We start from the raw sequence: 27,617 nt of genomic DNA, 5'->3' as shown, positions 1-27,617 counted from the left end.
AATTAAGATGGGAAAAAATACAATGGATATGAAACGGCACAATGAAAGACTTGAAAAGACTTGAAAGTCTGACGGCTTATCGTTTCTTTTTTTGTCACATTAACCCCTCCCATTTACCATTGTCCTGGCAACTAGCGCCTTCAGTCTTTTCCGATTGGTCCCCGATGATGTTTCCGCCATATTCAAACTTCCGGCGGCAGCAGTTTGAATTCACCAACTTCCCCTTTTCAGTCAAATTAATTTCCATAAAGTCGGATACAGTAATCACTGTTTCCAAATATAATTAAAATTGAACTGTTAACTCTGGTCCAAACATTGCAAATGGAAAAAACGGACGAACCCAAAATCCCGGTTCCAGAACCGAAGAGACGAATAGGATCCAAGAAAAGAAAGTCGTCCATTGACACCGAAACCTCCCCTGAAAGCAATAACAACGCTAAACGGTGAGGATATTTGTAGCTAACGTTAGTTTTCCATCTGGTTTTATATTCGGATTACATGTTAAATAATCAGCATGTGTGGCAGGCACACCGAACTACTGTAACATGTCAAATCTGGATACCCATTAATCGGACCTCATTACCGTGTCTCAGTAGCTAGTTAGCTCGCTAGTATTGTGCCATCTAGCTAACGTTCGAATTCAGATTAGGCTACCTACTAGTTCATTAGGTGTTAAACGTTAGCTACTACTGATGCAGTTCTGCAAACATATGAAACGTTAACCACTGTATATCCCGAAAGTAAAACGTAGCGAGCACATTAATGATAGTTATTTGATCAGAGCAGAAAAAAATGGGTCACATGTGGCTCAATTAGTCACACAGGGAGTCGGTTAACGTTAGCTAACATAATTTAATGTTACTTTCCAATTTCCTTCCACAAAAAGATCACACGTTAATAACGCAACGCTCATAACTGAACGTCGAGTTATAATTTGCATTTATACAGTTGCATTAAGTAAATAACTTGGATAGCTAGCTTGTTGCAAAATGGCAACGGACGTTGTCCCTATCTGCCCTTGTCAACTTGAAGCGATTGACTGGACGATTGAACTTTTCGGCTGAATGCAGTTGAAGACTCTTCGTGTCTTAATCTCATGAGATGCCCATCTAGCTCCTGTCTTCTAATATAGCTAATCAGGTCAGGATAATTCGTTCAAATAACATTAGTTTCAAACCCCTCCAACAAGGGAATTGCCCAATCCAAGTATATAACATCTTTATGGGACTACTTTTATATACACATAGTATTTCCGAGTAATGGACCCTAATATGCTTGTCCTGGTTAGAATTTTTATATTATTATTATTTTAAGATTGTTTACACCATATACCATAGGAAGAAAAAAAAAACACACACACACACACACACACACACACACACACACACACACACACACACACACACACAAACACAAACACAATGAAATAATTACAGGATACTACTACATACATGGCAATCAGGGTATCCTAAACAGGCCTTCACACTTACCTACTGCACCTTGTCAGACGCTGGTTTGCGATAACAAAACAATATTATGTAGTACATAATATACGTAGCCAACCCAATTAACAAAACACTGATACGTGCTTTAGTCATGCGTGATTAAATACCTACATATCACGACACAATGAAGCTAGCAATATATTAGGCTGTATACCAAACGTTACCCAAAGTCCATTACCGTTAGCTATGCCTCTGTGTACCGTTAGCTAGCTACCTGTGGGTAGTGCATCATTACTTACCTTCATAGTTATTTAAATATGATGCATATACATTACATCCTTTCTCCAACTTGCCGAATGTTTCGATGAGTATCAATTTGCAATTAGAACTAACTTCGTTATTGTTTCTCTATCAGGACGCTCCGACAAACAGCCACTGGGCCTGTTCCTGCTGCGCGTTTTAGGGAGCACTTTATTACCCAAGATTCTTTGTTGGAAAAAAAAACCGGAAGTTTATTTCTGGGTAGCAAGCAGTCATAATGCGATATTCATGTTAGAATTTTAAATTATTAAATGTTTTGTAATCAGTGGCAGATGCGTATTCTGAATGCTGCGTCAGTATTCCCTTAATAATATCCTGGAACATGCTGGAATAAGGTTTAAATGTAAATGACTGAAGCCCAGTCACAGTCGGAACACTTCAATATTAGGATGAACATCGGAGTTAAAGCAGCTGAAATATAATGCTGAATTGTATCTTTTACATGTGATAAGGACTTGACCTACACCGCTAGGTGGCGGTATAGATCAAGTTAAATCAGGCGATGAACCAAAAACACATTTCTACTCTGCGGATGGTCCAAGGTTCTTTGCATCATACTGCCTGAGCCGTAAAGGACTTCATGTTCTTTGTAGAGCATGTGTCCTTCTCCAGTGGAACATGATGGCAAAGATAACATTGGGTCTTCTGGCAAGACAGCTTGCCCAGGTCTTACCTAATGTCAGTAAGGTCTTTTTTTGTTTTAGTTTTTTTTAAACATTCCATGGGTGTTGTTGGAAAGCTGAAACGAAGGCCACTTTGGTAACTGAAATCAAAGTCACTTCACAGGTTTAATTAAATCCACTGATCTTTCAGAACAGTGATTCCCAATTCTGTTCCTGGTGATCTGCAGCCTGTAGCCTAGTTGCTAAGGCACATACCTAGGACCCAGAAGGAGGGTGGTTCAAGGCCCAGTGTAGCTAAGATAAGATCTGCACAGCTGTTGGGCCCTTAACCCTGCATTGCTCCAGGGCGGATTGTCCCCTTGCTTAGTCCAATCAATGAAGTTGCTTTGGATAAAAGCGTCAGCTAAATGGCAAATTATTATTATTATTATTATTATTATTATTATTATTATTATAATAATCTGCAGTCCTGTAGGTTTTGACTCCAACCCTAAATTTCCACACCTGATTCTATTAATTAGCAGCTGAACTAGATCTTTAGCTATTGAATGAGGTGTGCTTTGATAAGGTTTGAGTGAAAACCTACAGGATATCTCCAGGAACAGGGTTGGGAACCACTGTTTTCTGAGGAAAGTGAAAAGTGGTATAATATTAGGCTTAGTTTGCTTTCAGTTCACAAATTATGACGGGATTGCAGTTTATGACAAATGTTTATCTGATGAGTTTCATTGAACAAAGTCAAAAATAAACCTGAAAACTGAAAATACTTTAACTGAAATGTTCAGCTGTGTTACGTGGCACCTTGTATGTTCTGCTTGCAAAAAGATTAATTAAAGGCCAGCACCCGGTCACAGTTTTCATGGCTTTAAAGGAGTTACTGTGGTAATGCATACATGGATGCTACGTGCTAGCTAACACCAATTACGCTATAACCAACCAAGAATCATATCAGTTTACAGCCGAAGACACGTTGGCCCTCGTTGAGAGTGTCTATGTTTGTTGAGATCAGAGAGAACTGTACTGTAAAGAAACACATTAATATCCTTTGCCATGGGAATGTAGAATACAGCAGTTCACCTGTCTACTGATGGTTAGTGTAATGATAGTTTTGTGTTTCATGTTTCTGAGGGTATTTAGTGTGATGTGTACGTGACTAGTGTCACTCTGTGTGCATCACCATGGTTATTAGTTAAACATTAACAAAGGCTGTTGAACGCACTGTTTGTGTATCTGTAAGTGTGGGAGAGAGTGCGTGAGTAAGTGGATAAGTATTACCCTCAGGCCCACCTTCTTTATGAGGCTTGGATCTGTAGTGGCAACCTGCATAAAGTTCTTTCAGTTATTCTAACAAGACCATATGTACACCCAACATGCTGTCAAACAGCCATCTAAGGGATGCAAACCTCATTTATTCTGGGGTGGATCTCAGATGAAGAAACACACCCTTATGTTCATTCATTGTGCCTGACATCAACAGTGTATAAAAAACAATCTTCCATTTGCAAATGTGCCCACAATTAGTGTGTTATCTCATTGTGTTTACTATTCTGTTACCAGGGTCCCCACTTCAATAACAGCGTGCCATACATATTGAAAGATAAAGATTTTTAAATGTGTTGTTTTTTTTGCATTCTAGCTCCCTGCGAAAACACCTATTCAGAACGGCCATTTTAGCAGAATGCACCAATGGTGCTTATGTTTGCATTTATATCTTAATCAAAAGTTGAGAAAATGGTCATGGGACCATTGTTCATGGCAGGCAGGCCTGTAAACACAGTAACCCATCTTTATTGTGCCAGGATAAACACACAAGGAATGAAACTGACGTTTGAAGGAATTTTCTTTAATCCCATCACTACCTACCTGTTCTGCTCTGTTTTGAGAGAGTGTGCTATTGTTGGACAAGCGTACTCTTGCAGTATACTTGGGCAATCTGTGGCGTAGTGGCTAAGGTACATAACTGCGACCTGGAAGGTTGGTGATTCAAGCCTGCTTAGGCTAGTCAACTATATGTTGCTTTTGATAAAAGCGTCAGCTGAATAACAAATAACTCCTGTGAATCGAGAGGTCCAATGCTGCGATATAGCCTAGCCCACTCACCTGCTGACACTCTCTCTAGGAACATTCCCCCTCGGCTCCCAGGCCCACCCCACACACTCCCTGTGCTCTGTTACGCCCCGGACTCTCAGGCCCTGCCCTGATACCGGGTCAGAACCAACCCTGACCTCTGTCCCTTCTCACCCTCCTGCCCTCTTCAAAACACACAAACCGCTTTCACGCACTCAACGTGACACGCAACATGCAACACTGCCACATTAACATTTCTGGCAGCGCTAGTGGCTTCTCTTGTCCACACAAGCAAAGGCAATCCGTTGATAGCATTGACACGTGACTGTGTCAGTAATTGCTGTGTGAACTGGCAGCTGTCAAATGCTCAAAAAGAGCCAACAATGAGGTGGAAGCAAGCTGAGAGGATAATCAAGACATGTGCAGTACTGACTATGCAGGATTTTATCTTTGCTTCTGTTTACTAGACAGAAAAGCAAGCTATTGTTAAGTAGCTTGAGAATTAAGAAAATGTTAGGTGCAATCACAACAGCTAACACCCTGCTACATGTCCAAAGCACACACCTACAGGAGCTTTGCAAATGTTTGGTTAACTGAATGACATAGATGTCCGATTCTGGCAGCATGTACTTGGTAGTTAGTTTGTTAGGTATAATTCATTCGTTTTTTTTAATGTTTTGCATTAGTGAGATGCAACGTAGCTGTTTAGTATAATTAAGTTTTACGTACATGATCCGGTGATACAGGCTTTCTTGTCACAAACATAGGAACAGCATTTTTGTTCATTTTTTCAGCCCTTTAGTCAATAAATTGTCCAAACAACTTTTCCACAATGCCAACAGAGGTTCTCCTTCATAACTCACAACTAAGCGTTAAAGTTCCATCACATTCAAGGGTGAAGCTGCGTGTTTGAAAAGGGAATACTCATGGGGTGTAGCTGAGGCATGTTTGTGGAAACATAAATTGGGAAAAAAATAGTAATGGTACGTCTATCGTTTGATCTTTATCTTTGCTGTTTGGGAAAATCCATGAGCTCTTGTCTTTCTTCTTTTCTTCAAAACACAATGTAAAACCGTCCTGTCTCGTCTTGGCTGAAGCCGGCTGTTTGATGTAGACTGGGCTTTGAGCTTACCCCCTCGTGATGGATCAATAATTAGAACAGTGCAGGGCGCGGAACAAAAGGAGGGGCGGGGGGGCCGTGCGGACAGGGCCTGCGTCTTATCTGCTCACTGTGGGCTGTGTAGGCAGTTGTGCAACGCGACAAGATCTGACTCAACCTTTATCCCTCTCCTTACCCACGTTCATCTATGAGGCTTGTGCTCTCACAGCACGTTCACACCTGATAACCTGATGAAGGAGTGGCCTGGGCGCATCTGTGTACTGCAGCCTGTGTCCGCGGTGGGCAGTGCGTTATCTGGGCAAACAGACCCTCTGTCCGCAGAGTGTGGGGTCAGAAGGCCGCTTTGGTCAGCCTTTATTAAAGGGCAGCCGCACAGGGCACTCCTGAGGGCTGAAGTCCTCACTGTTTTTGGGTTATGCTAGTGAAGGCTTGAGAATGGAGGAGAGGAGGTCAAGGCCTACACTGAGGTGGTAAGTACGGGTCGGGTTGTAAGGTCTTACCTGGACGACTGCTCAGGGACTAGCCTGAAATAAGGAACGCTGGAGCACACAGGAAGCTCAGAGCAAAACGCACTGTTAATGAAACTGATGTTTTGACATTACGACGTCTTCCTCAGAGTCAAAAGAACAAAAATGTCCTTACTGATTTGTTGTCCTGGAGCACCTTGTAGTCCTCATATTTAACCGTGTTGAAGCATGTTGGGGCTCTCCCTTTTTGTTTGGAAAGTACGGGTTGTTTTTGCGAGAGGGCAGGGGTACACGAAGCTGGCAGCTGATCCGGGCTGCAGACCTGCAGGAGCAGCAGGGTGCAGGGCCCGTTTTGGGCTGTGAGACCTGGCGGATAGTAACTGAACGGTTCGGTGCATGTGTGGAGAAGGCAGGAGGTCATGTCTTTATCTCTCCCTCTTGGCTATAGGCCTCCGCTGCGAAGAGGAAGCTCTTTCACCTTCCTCACCCCTGGGCCGCAGTGGGACTTCACTCTGGTAAGAGGTTTATTTATTTATTTATTTATTTATTTATTTATTTATTTATTTATTTATAAACTTTATAAAACACTCACTGGGCTCTCACTATGATTGAGATTATATAAAATCCAGCACCAGGCTGTCAGTTATCCTGATGTTCTTTAAACTGTGCACTCACTGGTACTGGATAAGATCTGTTAGAATTCTGACTGTTCAAACATTCAAACTGTTAGAATTTAGTGCAGATGAGATTTTGGCATTGGCTCTATTTTTCTCATTTTAATTGACAGATTCGATTGGATTTTTTTGTGACTGACCATATCCAGTCTCTTCTCGTTTTTTGTTTTTTTTCGTTCAAAGATGGTGCTCATTCTAGAGCATAAAGTAAACACAATCTACTTCATTTCGTTTTTTTCATTTCTATGTCAAGCAGCCAGATATTTTGTGTTGGATTACATTGTGTATTGGCACCAAAAAATGCTTGTTCCTAAAATGTAAGTATATTTTCATTGTGATTTTGGAGGGATAAATTGTTTTGTTGCCATTGCGTTGTTTTACAATGAGTGGATTCAGTGTTTTAATGTTTTTAGTCATAATTTGAACCTTGCTAAACATACTGCTACTTGATGTGGATAGTTATAGACATTTAAGGCATATATTATGAACATTTAAAAATCCTTAAATTCCTTTTTATCATACTATTGTAGGATCAGGACTATTAGCAGACACTATGATCCAACTTACAGTTTCTTAACTACAAAAATCCCCAAACAATACATGGATATTTAGTGAAGCGATTCAGGTGAAGTACCTTTCTCAGGGGTGCAGTAAGGCATCTATCTTACAACCTTGGAGTTGCAACCCCAGTTCCCCAACCATTAGGCTACACTAAGCAAGCACCAGTGTTGTCTTCCACCTCGCGTTTGTCCTTTAAATCAGCCGGTCCTGTTTGTCATTAACAGACCCTGTCGACCTCTCACCCTCGTGCCCCACTTTAAACAATGTTGGTATTCTCTGGTCTGTGGTGAAGCCAGGCAAAACATCCACCTCTACAGGGACTATCGCCTCCGTCTCTCCTGCCAGGCTTTTATAGCTGTTCTCGTTTGAGAGTACTGAGTGCTTCTACAGCCATTCTTACTTTGTAGTAACATTACTAGACTGGAGTGTCTGCCCCCTCTTTGTGCGTTTCATAGCATGCCAATGGCACAGGAGTGGCTTGGTTTCTTTCCTGCTCCAGACATAGAAAGTCCTGGTTCAAATCCTTTGTTCACTGTCCTGCAATTGCTTTTCCTGTTGTATGAACTTCAGATCAGACAGAAATGAGATCACTGATTAAATATAGCCTATTGCTTGGAACAATTAAACTATTGCGAACAGATTGATGCGCCTCTGTTCTCATAATGGGGGTTGTTTTATTGTGCGTTTTAGGTTTCGTTTGGTGATTTTTCATGGTGTGTTATGACGTGCAAAGGCTTGTTTAATGTTTTTTGGAAGGTCATTTGTACCTGGCCAGCGACCACAGTGGCAGCTGGTCAGGATTAGCCAGTGGAGCACCATCTCGTACCCTTCTGAGAAGGCCAGCACTCGTTGCCCTTTAGGAGAGCTGGCAGAGACCGCGGCCGTGAGATAAGAACCGAACGCAAGTAACAAAGCACTCTGGAGGTTTGGAAGCCAAGGTGAAACCCAACCCTCAGTTTGTCTGGGGCCAGCATGCCGCAGGACTGGAAAGAAAAGGTGTTTCATCCCATGCCCAGGCCTGTTCCATTTAGCTGAACCACCAGACACATGGGCCTCATTAAGTTTCCAAATCAGGCCCCGTTATCTTTGTGTTTTATCTCCAGAATTTTCCCCTTGTTTCTGCTCGCTCGCTCTCTCTCTCTCTCTCTCTCTCTCTCCATCTCTCCATCTCTCTCTCTCTCTCGTGCTTCTTCCTACTCTTTAAAGAGGTAAGCGGTCTCAGGTCATGTTGGCTGGATAGATGGTTAGATAGTGTCTTTGATAGAGAGTAGGCCTTTTGAACTGGATCAGGTAGGAGACTGCAGGACTGAGACATAAAACCATTGTGAGCATGGTGTGCCGGAGTTCCAGAGTGCATCCCGGCAGTAGGTCAGGCAGAATAGGGCACATATGGGAATGCTGTCCAACAAGACCTGCTGTCCTGCACAGCATTCCGATCTCTGTGCTTTAAAATCAGGCTTTAACTCCTGGATATTCCACACACTACATTAATTCAGGACATTCCTCCTGGCTTTTATTACTTGTTTAATAACATGTTCGCTGATTGTAGATATGAATCATGCACGGCTGACTTTGTTTTGTCTCCAGTGCGCAGACTTTGCTGTTGTTTGTAACTTCATCCTTTTTTAAATAAAGAGGAATGTCCCTCCTATCGTATCTCTTACTTCGTCCAGACGGGGAAAGCAGAGAGGCTGACAGATAGAGAAGGGATCACAGCACAGGAAAGCCCAGATGTACCAGGAGGATTCATATAGTCATGATCACATGCCCCCCAGTAACAGCACCTTTTTCATTTCACCGTTTGGGCCCCTTTTTTTTTCTATCAAGTTTGATCCACAAAGTCCACCTAATCTGAACTATTTGCTGGCTGTGCCTGCTTTTAGAAGTCGTGTAGTCTGTTGTTTTTTGTTTTGGCTGGTTTTCGTGTGTTTGGGGTTGTGGGTTCAGCGTCAGTATCGACGCCCTCCTGCAGCGATTCAGCTGCGTACGAAACCGCAGACAGCACTGTGCGGATTTGTGATTGAGTCATCGCAGTTCCTCTAGAGTACCTGGGCGGTTTTGTGATGGAAATGCAGGGGTGCCATTTTGTGTATTCTGGGCGCAGACCAAAACACCAAACCCCCCCCCCCCCTTTACTGCAGTACTTTCATGTGTCAAAAGAAGAACATAACAATAGGCAGAAATGACAAATTAGCCCAGAGAGGAACTCCACCCAGATTGTTTACCAGAACCTCACTCCCACCCCATTCACCACCCTGCCCCCCCCCCCCCCCCTCCAGAGCCATTCTCACTGGGGTGGGGGTGTGGACACATAGGTGCAATTATGCAAATTTACTCATTCTAACATAGGCTACAAGTACTGTAGAAATACACAGAAGCTTGTGTATGTTTGTATGTATGTTTTAACCAAATGTAAGAAGTTAAACCCTTGTCTACTTCCAGTAATGATTTTGAATATTCTAGTAAACCGATGGCAAACCCTACTTTATAAAAATGCGTAGTACATCTATCATGCTATATCTTTATTTTATTTGTTTGTGTTGGATAGTGGCTATTTAGGTCTCAGGTCATGGGGGCTTGGATGTCTTTTTCACTCAAGTAGGACCGTTTTTATAACTAGTCATTTGTAAATGTCAAAGTTTACTGAAATAGCTCATGCTATTCATATTTCTTGTCTCGGTGTAGGATGAGTACATCTGCAATTCTGCCTCAATTGCTTAGTTAAATTACACTCGTATTTTAATTTGAAATTCTCCACAGGGCTTAATATAGCCTATGTTGGGGTGTAGGTCAGTTTGGGTTTAGAGTTTATGTATTTTATATAGTTTAGGATGGCTTTAGGTCAGTTTGGGTTTAGAGTTTATGTATTTTATGTAGTTTAGGTTGGCTTTAGGTCAGTTCTCTGGGCTGTAACTCTGGGTAATGGCTGTGTTTTTGTGATTCTTTCCAGACTGATGGAAAGAGGCCAGTTTGTTGTGTTTTTCCCCTGTTCAAACACAGACATTCCCCATCCACCTGAGCATGCCAGCAGTCCTACGGACTGGTCATGTACAATATTTTACAAGAGGGAACTGGTTCAGTAGGTAGCCAAGCCATACTTACTGTTTGTGAACCTCACTTAGAAATAACATGGGTGAACATTTTTCCATTCTGTACAGAGGATCCGTTTCAATATTAGGAGAACAGGGTGGGGAATCACAATAGCTCTAAGTTACTCCATTGCCTCATCTTGAAATAGGGGTTATCTCATTGACTGATCTACTCATCAGTGGGGAAATTACCAAACTGTTGACAGATTCCATGTTTATGTTTTTATTATTCGCATCCCAAAATGTGTTAATTATAGCAGTGATTGATTAGTAGACAGGCCACAGGTATAAATGATTATGAGAGGATTAACATTAACCCATGATTCACTAGAGGGTTTTTTATTGTCCTTTTAAAGCCTGCCATGTAAATGGATCACATTGGTACTTATCAGTCTCTGTTAACTCCCCATGCATCATTCTTAACACAAAAACAATCCGTCAATTTCCCATGCAGGAGTGTAAGAAAAACGTCCACTTTCTACAGGACCTAGTAAGATTTACAGGAACAACTCCAGTGTGAACAACAGTAACAACACGTAAAAGGTTACAGTGTTCTTAAGACCTTTTTTTACTGACATCATTTGTTTAATTCCTTTAAATGAGTCTGCTCCAGGTGTGAAAGGGGCTATTGTGACGTGGCAAATTCCCATCCTACATCTAGCACACGTCTTCCCGTAGTGACAGTGACTACTATCCGCTGACGTCTTCTGTCAGGGAAAGGAAGGCCATTTGCAATGGAAATAAAATATTTTGCATGATTGGAACTATTTTTAAAAAGTCTGTTATTTGTTTTTAAGCCTCAGGGGCCTCAGGGGCCTATTTGGTTATCTGGTTAGCCTCAGTCTTCAGCTACGATGACTCAACTTTAACTGGAGGCATTAGAACGCTGGGAAGTTCAAACTCCTCATGTCTCTCATGCCTGCCTCGCAGTGCTTCCTGATGACCTCCTCCTGCTTGTTAAATTTACCACCCTCTCACCCTCCGGACCTCTCTCTCCACACCTGTCCCCCGCAGGTGACAAAGTGCCCCGGTTAATGAACCCTTTCCTGCCGTAATGGGGCCTTCAGGGTGGCCATTGTTGTAGTACAATAGACTGAAGCAGTGTGGCAGCTTTTTGACAGGAGCCTGCTTCTTTTCTCAATACTTACATAGACGTGTAAGTTTATGTTGTGTCCGTGGATCTTAAAAATTAATGTATTTGGTGTCTCGGTGGCGCAGCCTGTAGAGCACTTACCGCATGCTCATTGCGAGCCGCGACTTCGGCGGTTCGAATCCGACCGTCCGACATTTGTCGCATGTCTTCCCCTCTCTCTCGCTCCCATTCTTCCTGTCTCTCTATACTATATACTGTCCAATAAAGCTGAAAAAGGCCTAAAAAAATATCTTAAAAAAAAAAAAAAAATTAATGTATTTAAAAAGGTTGTTCGTACTGTATATAGGCATGTAGGACAACACTTTCTCTTTAGTATTCCAATGGGTATTGAAGAGAACAAACTTTGAACCACTGTATACATGTGTTTATAATGTAGGAGCATGTGGTTTATCTTAATGTGAGCATAGCTAGGGTTTTTCGTGCTAATGGCGTGTTTACAGTGAGAACTGACCCCCTCCTAATTTTTCCGCAGAAGAGAAAGCGCAGAGAGAAGGACGATGATGCAGTCAGCCTGTGCAGCTTTGATTTCAAGGTAAGGACTGGCGTTTACTGACCCACACTCTCAAAGACCCACAGGGGACTGTGCTGTCCCTGGTTCTTCATCAGGCCCCTATGAGCCAAACGATGCCAGTACGTACTAGTCCAGGATCGACCCCAGCGGAGGGGGATCCAGGGCCAGTTTTTAAGAACTATGCTGTCTCCTGGGCTTGAGGACTTTGTTCGTCACTGGATAATTATGACACGCAGGGAACATGGCATCCTATTCCTTGTCTCGAACAAGAATGTCGAGCACACAAGTCTGTGGGGAACTTGCGAGGTGGCTGTATCAGAACAATTCCATTGAAGCTGGACTGACAGGAAGAAGATAGGGAGTTTATAAATATTTCACGGCTCCATTTCAGTGAAGGTTTTCTACTTTGAAGTAGTGTTCAGTTAAACCAATAAAATCGTTAGAGGTTGCAGGTGCCTGCTCCAACTTTTTTTTTTTTTTTTTTTTATCTGTCCCTCATTTTTGCCTGGCTTGCCGAGTATAAGAAATTTGGACAGATTCTTGAGGGGTTTGTTTACTGGCCCATTTGCACACATGGATAAATGTTATTGTAGAATTAAGGTTGTAAAAGTGACAGGTCACTTTTCAATAATAAAAATAAAATGTATGTTTCTCTCCTATATCTCTTAAGCCTGGAAACCCAAGCTAACTGAAAGGCTGCTTAAACAAAACAAACACTGAATGCCAGCCATTGTAAAGCTAGCAAGTTGTCAGAAACCTATTTAAATATCTGAAATATGCTTCATCTAAACTGTCTGTGCCTCATGGGAATATATAAACCCACTCTCACTTTAAAGCCAAATAATAGAGTACTCCCACGACATTACATTTTCTACAGAAATACCACAAAAATGTTCAGGTTCAAACTGACATGGTTAGTTGCTTATTAACCTGGTTTTCCCTCTGTGGGTGTACTGTTTCTTGCAGTGTTATCAGTTTACTTATGTGGCATAGCACTAAGCCACAGCTATTTTGATCCTCATTGGCTATATTGGCTAAATTATTGTTTGACTGTTTAAATTAATTTACTCAACTCTAGCTATGTTCAGTGAATGTTTATATACGACTGAGGGGTTGTTAGCTGGCAGAGCTTATTTCCGAGTTCAGTCTTGAGAATCAACATCCACATTTCTACTGTGGCTACCAATGCTATGACTCAGTGCATCTAACACTCTCGCCTTGCTTTGACCAATTAACATTGCTGCATAACAACCTGCAAGCATTTCTGTGGTTATAAATGTACTTTGATGTGGATACCTCTGGCTATTTAAACCCCAAGAATGTGAATGTGTTGCTTGCTCTTTGATCAACCATTAAAGGTTACAGGGGAAATTAAGTAAACATTAGTACTTGGGTTTACTGTGGGCTGGTAATGGTTATTACATACCCTAAGATGGTATGCAATTGAAACACAGTTCATTTGCTACTCTCATTCCGTATAAATTGATACTTTTGACCATTTATTTGGACATTAGTCTTTGCCATAAGAAAAAAACAAAACAAATTTGTCATCATAACCCATAGGAATTTATCACAGCCCAAATCAGGAGACGAGCGGTCGCAGTTACCCAGATTTAGCAGAATTATTTTTTTTAACCGAGAGGCCGTCGGCGCAGTGCCACAGCCTAGAATATACACTGGTTGAATTCAGTGCAGTCATTTTCAGCTCCTCAGGAATAACGAGCGGTTAATTTAAGTTAATCTAAGATGACGCGTCACATTTAGGCAGCTCTGTCTGAGGCATTGCAGATCCCGGCCTACGTTCACACGCGGGGGACATGCCGGTCCGTGCCCTGCTCCTCTGCCGCCAGACATCCTGCTCCGCATTTCATTCGCAGAAATGTTTGTGTTTGGGCCTGAAGATGGGGGCGAGGACCATAGGGGCTCACGCTGCCGTCCTGACCTCGCTGCACACCCAACGCGGGTTTCGTCCCGTGTACGTTCACATGGAATAATACTGAGACGCACACGGACGTTCGCATGTAATTATACTCGATAATGATTTTCACTCCGATTCTGCAACCCACCGGATCAGGCCAAGCCCTGCAAAAACAAAAAATAAGTCCATCTCAGTATTTTGGTCACACTTTACAATAGTTACATGCGTTGGCATTACCTAATGTAGTTGTTAAACATTAATTAACCATGAATTTAACTTTTCATTCGTGATTGTATTTAACTACTAAGTAATGCAATAGTTACAGGAACGTTTCTACAAGCAAGCCATAGAATAGGTGGAAGCACAGATTAATTTGTTAGCCATTAACAAATACATTTTTCATTCCAATATGAATATGTAGTTGTAGTTATTAACATGAATTAATTGATGTACAAATAAACATGCAAAGTTGTACCGATTAAATTCTCAGTAATTAGTTCCTTAACAACTACATTAGTTAAAGCTAATTCATCGAATAATTTTGTGAAGTGTTACCAGTATTTTAGTCTTACATTGAGACTTCAAATGTTTTTTTTTTCACTTTCTTGGTAAACAAGACAAAAATATTACCAATGAGTTGTTGGACTCATTTCAAGATCTGACCATGCAAGCAAACAGTACCTAAGCTAATAAAACGCTAAAACGCTTGTTAAGACGGTCATTTTTTGACCCTCCCTGTGCTCACTGCTTCCTCCCTGGTGTGTGAGACTGCCACTGAACCAGCTCGACAGGCTCCAGGCACAGCACCCCTTCCCACAGCTCCAGGCACAGCACCCCTTCCCACAGCTCCTGGCACAGGCAGCTCTGTCTCAGACACAAGAGTCATCCATTCCCCAAACCCACCCCCCTCCCACCCTTCCCAGCATCTGCTCGAATGCTCTTCAGCACCGGGGCTTCCACGGCAAACGCAGGGTGGGGCCATGGGCCCGCCTGGAAGGCGGTTTCTGAGTAATGACGCAGTCCCGGGTGGGCTTGCTGTCACTTGACATCCGAGCTCAGGAGGATTCCTTGAAAGCCTGGAAGATACTCTAAATTGAATCTTGCGAAGCATGTTGTTAAGCAATATAGAGTCATGTCGTATCCTGAAATCTTTCCATGTGGGTGGATGTAAAGCACACTGCTGGAACACCTGAAGCGGTTGCGAATATTCACAGTATACATTCAGTTTCATTTTCTCATCACTGTGCGGAAAAAGTGTTCAATGGATCCATCCATCCATCTGATGGAAAAGTACAACACGGTCATTTGTAATTGATATCTAATGCAATATAAAGTGTTCCACAAACGTTATGCACTAAGAGTTCCAGTTCTTTTGAAGCCGAAGCCTGTTTTCTTCTATCCCGTACAACACTGTATCTAGACATGCTGCACAATGAATATCAACCCTGCCTGGAGTACTGTTTGCTGATCAGCTTATAGCACCGGAACTAGGCGTATCCGCTTTTTTTCTAAGCGGTGACACCCGGTGACAGACTTGTGTGTGCAGCGCTTTAAGGTCTGAATGCAGGACTGTGGCACACACAGGTCTCTGTTTGGGACACTCTGGGATGCGGTGTCTGTGCATTCCTGTTGGGTGCTGACCCTGGGCACGGGCGTGAGTCAGCGTTTGCTTACCTGCTGTGTTGGTAGCAACCCGCCGAAGGGTGTGAGCACGTACTGAAATAGTCAATTTCAGAGAGATAGAGTGACAAAGGATGTCTGTGAAAAGCTATAGATGTTGTTTCTGGCTACTTTCGATATTGATGGAGCGGAAGGGTGGCTCCAGCGGGTTTGTGCCTGTCTACCACTACACTGGAAGCCAATTATAAGAATTTTGTTTCCATGGGCTATGTGATTCACTCAGGCGACCTCAATCCCATACCCCCTGTTATCCAGTGTCTTCTAACCTTACTCATTACAGTTGAGCATCACTGAGGGGCATTTGGGGGTATTTGGTTGGGGCACTTCCGATCCAGGGGCATTTGAGATGGGCAGCTGTTTGAACTCCAGTTTGGTACACAGCTTGACTTGGCCCGAACAAAGCGCAGAATTTCTACCGCTCCAGTAGAAAGGGACCGCTTTATTAATGTGCTGTGTATTTAACACACACCAGATGTAGCATCAGACCGTGCACTGTAATTAAAGGATGAGGTAAGTGAGACTGATTAGCTTTTATTCTCAAGTTAAACAGTCTCGGTATGTTGATGTCCCTGTGACTGAAGATGCCGGAATCGGTAGTTTACTTATTCCATGGTAAGGCAGGGGGGAAGGATAAACTCTCTGCACATCGTGGCCACTCTGTATGAGCACCAGGACAAACTGCCCACCAGGGGGCTTTGCTGTTCTCACAGACATGGCATCTGCCATTCTGTTTTCAGCGTCATAATTCCATGAGTATGCCTTGAAGTTTCCCCCCTGGGAAAACGGAAAATTCTCCCTAAAATTCACTGGAAGGACGTTGGCATAAGCCGACCATTCCCAGACTCGACTCTGTCATAGCAGAGTCGAGGGACTTAGGGACGCGTCAGCGCTGCTTTTGTTTTTACGTCTAACCCGGCTGGGGACGCGTCTGGGTGCCGTGCGAGAAACGCGTTCAGCCACCTTCCCTCCGCAGCAGAGAGGTTAGGAGTTCAGCCGGCACATTCCGCAGAGTCGCGCGGTGCGTCCCGGGCGCACAGGGCCTGTTTGGCTGCCGCGCTGAGGGCGCGTCTTCGTTCCTTCACGCCCCGGTGTTGACACAGGCGCTGAATGAGCCCTCGGTGACAGCCCCAGCTCTGTGCGCATCTCCGCAGGGCAGGAAGGCTCTTCCACACAGTCGCTTTTGTCCCGGTTCACACAAGCGTATTGACACACTGCTTACGGTCTCGTCTCTTCCGCAGGAGAGCAGGTGGGCTGCATTTGCCCTGATTCGCACTTCAGCGTTTACTCAGGGGGCTAAACGGGAGGCCGGAAGCGTTATTGTCATTTATCCGCGCGACAAAGGTGCTTCAGGGTCAGAGAACACCGTATAGCGCACACTACCAGCCCTGTTTCCCAGGGTGCTGTTGTCCTGGAGTCTGTTACATGGTGCATCAGCAGTGTTTCTCTGGGAAAGGAAGCAGGGTTTGCTGCTTGAATCCTAGTTCTATTGCTAAGACATGGTGCGCTGTTAGCCCTGTGTGGCCAACACTTGTGACCAATGCTCAAGTCAGTCTGCACCAAATTAGTCTTTTTTTAAAATCTATTTTTCCTTCTCATCTTCCCCATCCCATATCGGTAACCTTTGATATAAGGATACATTAGGATTGTATGTATGTGGGATTCTGGAGTTTAACTCCATATGTCACACTTCTATACCGTCAATATACAAATTTTACACCTGACTGTTCAGTTTATCTTTTCCGCTTGGCCAGTCCCTACTTACTTTTCAGTTTTTTGTACTAAAATGTTCTGGTCATGACAAAATGACTCTTTACTTGGGGGGGGGGGGGGGGGGGGGGCTACCATTTGAATTTCTGTGGTGCTGTCATTAAACATTTGCTTCACTGTGTCCTTACATTACCTCTGTTTAGTTTGTGGCAAAGGCAAATATTTAGAGGATTGATAAGGGAGAGGAATTTCTGAATCTGAATGAGACTCTGTGAGCCCTGGGTGTCAGCTTATGCAACGCAACACAAAAAAGCTACAACCATATCAAAAGCCTGGCTAGAGAAGAACATGGAGTGAGCAACCAGCAAAATGACAGGGAGCCACCTTCATTTTAAGGGCCACTCATAATTAGCTGCCACAAATTTTTTTTTAAACCAGTCCTGCTGCTCCAAAGTGTTTCCTGTTCCCACACAGATCCGGTTGGATGACTTGACATGAGTGTGTAGGCCAATGCAATATGTCAAGCCTGAAGGAATAGCAAAATACTACCTGGAGCGTTTCTTTGCTGTGAACGCCGGGTTTCCCCTTGGTGTAATAAGTCCTGGGGTTATTGTGAAACTTGCGGGGTGTGAACTGAATGTGCCCCTCTCCCACCCATCTGCACCTGGGTGAGACCTCAGCGACGTCCACACCTCCTGCTCCTCTGCACAGGTGCTAATGCAAATGGACGTTATAGCCCCGTTCACACGAGACCAGTTTCTGTGGGTCCCTGCGTTCTTTTCTTTCCTTTTCATTTTTTTAAAATTTTGTCCATCAAGTTTCTTGAGATTGCTATTTCAATCTTCCAAGTCCCAATGTTTTTGTAACGTCGCCTGCAATTGGCAAACACGTGCCCTTTGCGGTCTACTTCAAAGCCATTTCCTCTACCTGTAAACCTGACTCTTCTCGCTGTTTGCCGTAAATGTGGAAGAATCTTTGCCGTAGCAGTCACTGCAGCACCAGCACCTCCACTTCTCCCACTGTTTGATCTTGAACAAAGAAAACCCCCCCCAAAACTAAAGGTGCATCTGTGGGTGGGAATGGCCAGAGCTCCAGCAGGGTTTTGGGGCAGACTAATTGATATTGTAATTGGTAACAGTCCCCTGCTGATGAGTGGCTGATAAGGTCTCTCTGTCATTAGTTAATGCGGAGAACAAACAGACCTGGTGCTTCACGCCTCCCACCAGGTCGCTGCAGAATGCCTTTAACACCAGGAATGAGCTAATAAGATTCCTTTGTGCTCAACTCCAAGAGCCCAGAGTTTCAGCGGAGGCCTGATGCGAACTTTGGTGGCATAAATTATGTCTGTCCTTTAAATTATGCAAACTAGACAGGGTAAAAAGAAGTGAAAACGGCCCGGTATCACGTGAAAGATAGCACTCAAAGATGCATGTTTAATCGGTTCTTAAAAGCTGGCGTAATTTATCATGTTCTTTCAGTGTGTAATCACTTAATAGTAATAGTATTGACAGACCTACTTGACCAAATTCCTTCAGCGTATCTTTAATTTTCGTGTGTGAATGAAAGTGCCGACACTGGTACCAACCGACCCTGTGCTTATCAGCGTTCCCCTGGAAAAAATGGAATTGTGATACCCTGTCCCATTCGGTTTCTGGAATCCATTGTTCAGGGAGTTTCACAGAAACAGACTGTTCACCCACCGAGTTTTACTGAAACTTTTCCAGTGGAATGAATAGACAGAGGAGTACACTTTGAATTGCTTTTAAAATGAAGTCCCATTTTTTTACTGCTTAATTCCACAAATAAAATAGCCATTAAATGAGAACGCCACGCATTCCTAAAGCCTAAAGACAGACCACCATCACACGCTCAAACACAGCTGTTATTACAGGCCATAAAAGCCCTGCCTCTCGTGGCCCGCATTTAACGTTGTTTGTATAAACTCTTCTAGGAGAAGATCTGATAACGGAATTCTTACTAGTGTTTTAGGTGTATATAAACCCAAAACAAAGCCCACAGCCCCTCATAGTACACATTTCCAAGTATTTCCAAGAGTTTCCTTTCTCCCCGCCCCCCTGCCTGCTGTGGAGGGCGGAGTTTCGGGGGATAGCCACTCCTCGTTTCAGAGTACAAGTACTTCAGCCCTCACTCCCTCCCCCAGACAGATCAGACGGAAAATCCAGGCCACTGTGCCTACCAGGCTAGCTACAGCCCTGCTGAAGAGGCAGCGGGGACCGCAGGAATATTTATTTATTTATTTTTCGAACCCTGAGGAGTTTTCCACCTGGATTATTGGTAGAGGACTCCGGACGCGGATTGCGAGAGAAGACAATGGTGGCTTATGATGAACTGGGCAGCTTTGTCCCAATCAAACGGACCCTTCAAGTCATAGACTACCAGAACCAAGCAAATAAAGAAACAGAGGTGAGAAAATTACCTGCAAAAAAACAAGAAAGACAAGTTTACACCTGTGATAAATGCGCTTTTTATGTGGAGGAATGTCTCAGGAAGCCATAAATTGTCAGTTTGTCCTGTGAACCATTACTTCATGGTGAAGTACCTTTGTGCTGCCTGTTATCAGATCGCTGATACCGCACCTGGCACTTATCTCCTGCTGCGTTGCCTAACTGAGGTTTGCCAGTACAGGTGCACTAATGTAGGGTAAAGGTATTTGCAAGTATAGTAGTGTGTGTGCGTGCATATGTGTGTCTGTGTGTGTGAACTCTAAAGGGTCCCCTGAATGGGCAAGCGGAGCAGAGAGTGGTTTGCATGCACAGCTCTCCTTTGCATGCGGTTTTATTGTCCCCGGCCAAGTGGCCCCCTTAAAGGACCTGATACTCTGTTCTTTTGTGCATTTGATACACAGCTCTAGCTGTGAAGTTTGCCTGGGGGGCAGGGGGGGATAAGTTGCAGGTACTGAAAGCCCTGGTCTTAGAGAGCGCGGAGCATGTTAGCCGCGCTAAGAAGAAAAGCGAGACTCTCGGTAATGGGGGTGACTGAACTGTCACACAGTGCAGGAGCTACAGCACAGACAGACACAGAGGGGAATAAGAGCGCTGCCTCTTTCAGGTACACATTTTAGTTTACTTACTGTCGGATAGCTACTTCCTCAGCCAGTTCTGTAGGTTAGATTCCCCTTTTTTTAATTGTGTACTGCTTATTGTGGTTCTGTGTTTCCGATGCTGGGAAACGGTACCGTACCGTTTCCACTTCTCAGTTCAGAGCAGAAGTGTTTCGCATGAATGGCGGTTGGAAACCCGGAGATTGAATGGGGTGGAGGTGTGTTATTCCTCATTCCATTAGTCGGGAGAGGCCTGCACCTACAGGTATATTGGTCACTCAGCCGTGGCCAAGCCTGGGAGTCCTTGGAGAGTAAAAATATTTACACAGGATGATTTCTACTCCTGCGAACCCCACTCGAAGGCTCATTATCTGCCACGCAGGGGCTCAATACGTTCCACAGATGTGCAAACCACATCAGAGAGGGAGAAGGGGGGGGTCAGGGCTGCATCATTAGGTAGGGATGTGAAAGAGATTATGTTGTTTGAGTCACAGAGGGTTGTCATTATAAAACCAGACCACTTCAGTGGTGGACTCTAGACTGCAAACACCCCTCACTCACTCAGAGGCCCCAGTCTTAAACAGTTTGTAGTATCTGGGAGGTGGGTTGTGGGGGGGGGGGGGGGGGGGAGACCCCAGGCAGCAAAACCTCCGGATCTGGGAGGTTTCCTGTCGGGAGTGGAAGCTGGGAATTCTCCCAGGAACCCCCCCATTCTCAGAGGCGTCCAGACCAGCAGCTCCTATCTGTCTGGCTTTCTGTTGTTCTTTCCAGCTGACAGATAGGAGTGAAAATAGAGTGGAAAGGTGTGCTTGTTATTTCAGGTGTGCGCCTAGGAAAAAGCGCGTTTACCCTCGCCCCTTTCCCTCTGCCCGATAACACCGATACGTTTCTCTCCCACATTTTTTCCGTAGCTTATTATTTCTCCCTTCCATTCTATGTCCAAATATGAGAAGCAGAAGGAAAGCCTTGCTCAGTGGAGGCCGTGTTCTTTTGAAGGTTGAGCTTAGCGGTGTCTTTTTTCAGTCTCCACCGCTTTGACTTTGGAGCTTGTGATTACGATTTTATTTGAGCTTCTTAATTGGACTGTTTGGTGCCGTAGTGTCTGCCAGTCCTGGGCAGACAGTCCAAAGTAGCCAACCCCTGACCTCAATTCTGACAGACAGCTCTGCTGTGCTGCAGCTGTCCCTGCTAAGTTAAAGCCTGTTGTGCTTAGCAAAGCTGAAACGCTTTCGCGAAGGGCCAGTAAGACCTTTCATCTCCGCTTTTACAGTCCTTTTCTAGCATGAGGTAATTGTCTGTCTCATACGGTCATCGTCGAGGAGGTTAAAGGAGTGGTGCGATTGTTGTGCGTCTCTAGTCTGGTTCTTTGTTGAATATTCCTGTGTGAGTTGTTGGTGTTGGCTGCTTTCCCACAGCGGTTTGTGATTTTTTTCAGTCCACCACCGCCACCCCCCTCTCTCTCTCTGCCCCAGGGCGAGGTCTGGGTGAGCCCTGCCTCGACCCGTAAGAGTGCGCTGCACCGCCCCTTGTTTGAGGCGCACTCAGGTGTGCTGTGCTTGTCACGCAAGGCAAGCGGGGCCTTCCCCCGGCACTAACTCATAAAACACCCGTTAGCGCGCCGCTCTCCTGTTACAGCTTCTGTTAGCGCACAGAGCTCTCCCATTACAGCCTTCTGTTAGCGCACAGAGAGGCCAACCCTTCAGTCAGGGTTCTGAGCCCCTCTTGAGACCTGCTGCGATGGCAGAGTCCTTATTGGGCATTTTTGAGGAGAGTTGGTCTCTGCTCTCTGCCAGCTTGGTCCCATTAATATCAACTGACTATTGGGAGTTAGGAAATACTTTCACCAAAACCAAACAACATTTAGCTTTCCTGAGCCTGGCAGCGTCTCGTGACTGAGAGGCCCTAACCCTGTGCGGTCTGAGGTAAACAAGACTGACGTGTTGTTAGCTTTTTATTGCCGTTTACTGTTCTCGGGTCATTCGCCTGCGGTGTGTGTGTGTGCCTGCGGGGTGTGTGTGTGTGTGTGTGTGTGTGTGTGTGAGTTTGCAACCTGAGACAGCTGAGGCCTGGGTCTCCTGCATTCCTGGCATTCCTCCAGCACCCCAGCTCCCCCCTCCGCTGCTGGAGCCGCTGCTCCTTTGTGCGGTCGGAGGGTCCGCGGGAGACTGGGGTGATGGGAGAAACAGCTGTTCTCCGCTTCCTGGAGAGAGAGCGAGACGGCTGTCTGCAGCTCAGCACAGCTCCGCGCAGTCTGACCCCAGTTATCCCCCAAAGCTGAGCGTGTGCAGATGTTAAAAGGCTGTTGATAAAAACGGCCTTGCCATGCAGCGAGTGTATCCTCCCGTGTCCATAAAAAAACAGCCACGTCTCCTCAGACGACTGCTGGGCGCTTCTCAGTGTGAACGCGTGCAGGTCATGTTGAACTGTGGCTAACCTGTAGCATTCTTCTCTTTTCTTTCTCAGGAGCCGAGTAACAAGCGCGTGCGACCGTTGGGCAGGGTGACGTCGCTCGCCAACCTCATCTCCCCCGTGAGGAGCGGGGCGGTCAGGCGTTTCGGGCAGACCATCCAGGTAAAGTCGCCCGTCAACGGGGCTAATCCTCGCCGAAGCGTTGGGGTGGACGCATTGTTGGTGGAAACCGGAACAGCACGGCCTCCTGGTGTTAACCGTCCCGTTCCTCTCTTCCTTCTTCAGTCCATCTCCTTCCGGGGCGATGGCAAGTCCCCGGGCGTGGCCCAGAAGGCCTGCAGCAAGGCGGCGGCCCCCACGCCCCCAAAGAGGAGGAACAGCACACTGTGGTCCGAGACTCTGGACATCCACCAGAAGGGCACCTTCTCCACCAAGGAGATCAAGAGACAGGAGGTGAGACCCTAACCACGAGCCCCTAAACCCCAGCGCTGACTGCTTGAGTTATTATTCCCCAGTATCATCCAAACTCTGTAGATAATAAAGCCACAGGCCACGGTTATTAAGCCCAGACAGGATCCAAGCTCGCCGTTATGAGTTATTAAACCCCATTGGCAGCCCATCTGACTTTATGGTAGTTTAACCCAAATGGCTTGGCCGGCTTCCCCGCTCCCTCCGCAAGCCTGACCAAGGCCTCCTTTGTTTCCGAAAGCTCCCCCCTTGGCATTTCGGCCGAGCACGCCAAGTGTTGATAGAGCAGTCTGGGCACATTCCGGCCGGTCTGTACAGACACTGTTAGCGGGGTGAAGACTGTGTAGCAGCAGTTTGACCGTTTCCCGCCAGTGTAGTTCTCTCTGCCGCTCAGACATCGCAGTTAGTCGTTAGCCCGCAGGCAAACACGGCCCATGTACCGTCTGAGAGAGCTTCCTAACTGAACAACACTGAGGGATCATGGGAACTCCTAGGGCCTGCTTAGGCCTGGCTAGAGGCATCTTCTCTCAATTGGGAACGTAAACAGAAAGTAATTTTGTTACCGCTAGTTCAACAAGTTTTTAAGTGTGTTTTTATCTTTCACAGGCCATATTTGAACTGTCCCGGGGGGAACATGACTTGATCGAGGACCTCCAGCTCGCACGAAAGGTACGTTCTGAAAATAATTTGCCAGCAACAGGACTTATAAAGCAAACAGACTAAATCGGAGCTTGGCAGCATTCAATAAACGGCCTGAGCTATGAATAGACAGGAATGATAAACTGTTCTCTCTAAAAAGCTATACTTAGCTTAGCCTCTCTTCTTGTTTTATGTCCTGTAATTATGCCTTTTGAGTGACTGGGGGTCTCTCTTGCCTGCAGGCGTACCACGACCCCATGCTGAAGCTGTCAATCATGTCGGAGGAGGAGCTGACACACATATTTGGGGATTTGGACGCCTACATCCCACTGCACGAAGGTGAGGCTCGTCAGATGCACTTCTTCCCTCTTCCCAAAGTTTTATTAGGAAATATAGAGCATTACAGAATGTCTGAAGCCTTGGCACCTACAGCATAGCAGTTTAACCATCTGAAAGGAAGTTAATGCAGTAAGTGTGTTTTTGGTCTGACTGTTTGTGGGGTTTTTTTTTTGCTACAGATCTACTGGTGCAGCTGGCAAGAGCAACCGGGCCAGACGGCACCGTGGGACAAATCGGTCAGATCGTCATCAGCTGGGTAAGCATCTCACCCGTGCATTGACCTTTGACCCGCACCTACATATGCGTTGTGAGCCAGCGGTCTAATCCAGGCCCTTCCCTCCTCTGCTACAGCTGCCGGGCCTGAACGCGTACCGCGACTACTGCAGCAACCAGCTGGCCGCCAAGGCCCTGCTGGACCAGAAGAAGCAGGACCGGCGGGTGCAGGACTTCCTGCAGCGCTGCCTGGAGTCGCCCTTCAGCCGAAAGCTGGACCTGTGGAGCTTCCTGGACATCCCGCGGTCCCGGCTGGTCAAGTACCCGCTCCTGCTGAAGGAGATCCTGAGGCACACGCCCGCAGAGCACCCCGACGTCCCAGATCTGGAGCAGGCGGTACGTCACGACCCTCTCTCTCCCTGACATGCTTGACATGCTGCTAGATAGTATTGAGCTTTTATTCAAACTGAGCAGTAGGTTACGCTTTAGTGGTCGGAAAAGGCGAGCGTCACTTCTCCCCGTTATGTTATATTTCTCCCGATGGGGGGCTTATGAAGTGTCCTTCTGTCCTCTCTCCAGATCGCCATCATCCAGGGCGTGTTGTCAGACATCAACATGAAGAAGGGCGAGTCTGAGTGCCAGTATTACATGGACAAGCTGGAGTACCTCGACGAGCGGCAGAGAGACCCGCGGATCGAGAGCAGCAAGGCCATGCTGTGCCACGGGGAGCTGCGGAACAAGAGCGGCACGGTCAGTCCCACAACGTCTGCACTTACCCCTCTCTCCTCTCCCCCTCACTGCCCACAACGTCTGCACTTACCCCTCTCTCCTCTCCCCCTCACTGCCCACAACGTCTGCACTTACCCCTCTCCCCGCTCCCCCTCACTGCCCACAACGTCTGCACTTACCCCTCTCCCCGCTCCCCCTCACTGCCCACAACGTCTGCACTTACCCCTCTCTGCCCGAGGCAGCTGTGCCTTGGCACCAGCTTCCACACACCAGGGCCTGGGTCCATAAAAGGAAGTGGACCAATATGTGGATGCTGCTTTTTAAAGGCAGGACATATTTGGAGGGGAAACTTTCCAATAGCATTCTTGGAAGTCCCAGAGCAGAAAAATGCTGATGTTCTACCTGTTTTCAGTAACTTTCCCATAGCAATCTGTCTCAGAACAGAAAATTACGTGCTTAAGTAACTTTTTTTGTTTCGTTTTTTTCTTCATCCCTGCAGAAGCTGCACGTGTTCCTCTTCACGGAAGTGCTGGTTCTGACCCGCCCCGTGACCCGAAATGAGCGTCAGTGCTTCCAGGTGTACCGGCAGCCCATCCCGGTGCAGGAGCTGGTGCTGGAGGACCTGCCCGACGGGGAGGTGCGCATGGGCGGCTCCTTCAGAGGGGCCTTCAGCAACACCGACAAAGGTGAGCCAATCAGCACACAGTCCTCTCTCAACACAGCGCTAGCACTGCTCCTGCTTCCATGCCTTGTTATGACGCCGTGTCGTCTCGCCGTTTCCTCAAATCGTCTTGTTCCTTCCCTCTCCACAGCGAAGAACATCTTCCGCGTGCGGTTCCAGGATCAGTCCCAGGGCCAGTCGCACACCCTCCAGGGGAACGACATCTTCCACAAGCAGCAGTGGCTCAACTGCCTCCGGGGGGCCATGTCCGCCCTGCGCCCCGCCCCGCAGGGGGCCCCGGACCCCGAGCCCACACTCCCCGACACGGAGAGCCGGCACAAGCGCTGCTCGTCCAGCCTGTCCGCCATCGTCCACATGGAGGAGGCCGACGAGAACTGCCCCCAGACGGCCATCTCGGCCCCCAGCTCGCCCCAGGGCGAGCACCCCAGCGCACGGACTGCCCCGTCCCCCACCGCAGCCCCCGCCTCTCCCCCCACCTCTCCCGCCACCTCACCCCCCACCTCTCCCTCCACCGCACCCTCCCCGCGTCACAAAGCCAAAAAGGAGAAGAAGTCCCGCTGTTCGCTGGGGAAGAGGAAAGAGACCATGGTGTGAAGCGGGCTCCCAAGAGGACGTTTATGTGTACATATATATAAATATTTGTGTTTGTGTTTCTACAGCAGTGTTTCGTGTTACTGTCCTCAATGGCAGCTAATTCACTCCAGTATGGAGGCTCAGTCTGGTGTGTACAGGCAGTGTTGTGGAGGGGTGTGTGTGGACATTACCCAAGAGAATTATTACACACACACACATCCAGTACTGTTTACTTTCAGTCTGGCGTTAATGCATTAATGTTATTTTATTTACCTTTTTTTTTTTTTTTTTTTTACATTTTTATATCCTCATAGAAATGAATCTAGCTCTTTTATTTGTGTTCAAATCAGCACTGTTTTATCTTTTAGAAGTATTTAAAACTGTGGAATGTTAGGAGTTTTTAGAGCAGTGTCAACAGACAACTGAATAATTATGCATCCCAAAAAGAAATGCATTGTAAAGTCGTAATAGTAGTTAAGGCGAGTCTTATTTTGTACATTCCTCAACTTTATTTTAAATCCAGGCAGCCACCCACCTCACACCCCAAAGAATTTTCAGTGGCATTAAATTAAATCCAAATGTATTCTAGTTTTTTAAGAAAGAGAAATCAACATTATATAAGCATAGTAATGTTTAATTTTTTTTACTCATGTAAAATACACACTGAGCCATGTTGGCTTCAAGCTGACTCTGAGGTAAAGGATCATTTTTACTTTTCAATGTAGCATCGCGCATGAGACTTTTGTTGATATTGCGACTGTACCTATTGATCTGTGGGGGCTACTGAGGGCAACCGAGGCCATGTAAATATGCCAGAGATGGAGGAACTAGTACGTAGCAGAGGGTTTGAGAATGTGTAGATTGGAAGTAAAAGATGGAAGTGTTGAACAGAAGAAGAAGGGGTTTGATACAAGGCACTATACTGCGGTACGGTGGGAGATACAAAGTGCCTTGCTCAGACACAGGACGAAGTGAGGTGCTGGTGAAAAGCCAGCAAGAATGAAAAGAAACTGCATGTAGGGAAGGGGGATAGTGTTTTATGTGGAGAAGAGAGAAAGTAGTAAGGATTTAGAGATTGTTTCAGAAAGACTACAGAGGACATAATGTTCATTGTTGCCAGTAGGTTTGTGGTGTAAAAATATCAGAATAAAGATCCTTGTAAGATTTG

At 45.8% G+C, this 27,617-nt stretch overlaps 1 protein-coding gene and 1 long non-coding RNA gene across 3 annotated transcripts in view; one reads left to right on the top strand and one right to left on the bottom strand.

Annotated features, from left to right (window-relative positions):
* Positions 1-1,907, bottom strand: part of LOC133135382 (uncharacterized) — a 7,490-nt gene extending 5,583 nt beyond the window's left edge. Inside the window, exon 1 of the long non-coding RNA XR_009709385.1 lies at positions 1,745-1,907. This is a non-coding gene — a long non-coding RNA (uncharacterized LOC133135382). The remainder of the gene's footprint in view (positions 1-1,744) is intronic.
* On the top strand, positions 210-27,617 carry net1 (neuroepithelial cell transforming 1). Of its 2 annotated transcripts, XM_061252334.1 has the most exons (12): positions 210-443; positions 6,492-6,558; positions 11,993-12,052; positions 22,861-22,968; positions 23,092-23,259; positions 23,881-23,943; positions 24,156-24,252; positions 24,432-24,508; positions 24,604-24,861; positions 25,045-25,215; positions 25,694-25,880; positions 26,007-27,617. In XM_061252334.1, exons 1-12 carry the CDS (start codon positions 322-324, stop codon positions 26,468-26,470), a joined length of 1,842 nt encoding a protein of 613 aa, XP_061108318.1. In that variant the 5' UTR covers positions 210-321; the 3' UTR covers positions 26,471-27,617. The 2 variants fall into 2 exon arrangements, with proteins under 2 accessions (XP_061108318.1, XP_061108319.1); XM_061252335.1 differs by lacking the exons at positions 210-443; positions 6,492-6,558; positions 11,993-12,052 and adding an exon at positions 19,502-19,760.

Source organism: Conger conger, chromosome 8 (assembly GCF_963514075.1).
Source record: "Conger conger chromosome 8, fConCon1.1, whole genome shotgun sequence".
Taxonomy (NCBI): Eukaryota; Metazoa; Chordata; class Actinopteri; order Anguilliformes; family Congridae; genus Conger; species Conger conger.
Note: the sequence above shows the minus strand (reverse complement) of the source record. Positions and strands in the feature narration are given on the sequence as shown.

Bases quoted from the DNA above. Each gene is read 5' to 3' on its own strand.
- net1 (XM_061252334.1), top strand. From the start codon at position 322: ATGGAAAAAACGGACGAACCCAAAATCCCGGTTCCAGAACCGAAGAGA. The intron at 12,053-22,860 runs GTAAGGACTGGC...TTTCTTTCTCAG, and splicing joins TGTGCAGCTTTGATTTCAAG to GAGCCGAGTAACAAGCGCGT. The intron at 25,881-26,006 runs GTGAGCCAATCA...CCCTCTCCACAG, and splicing joins CTTCAGCAACACCGACAAAG to CGAAGAACATCTTCCGCGTG.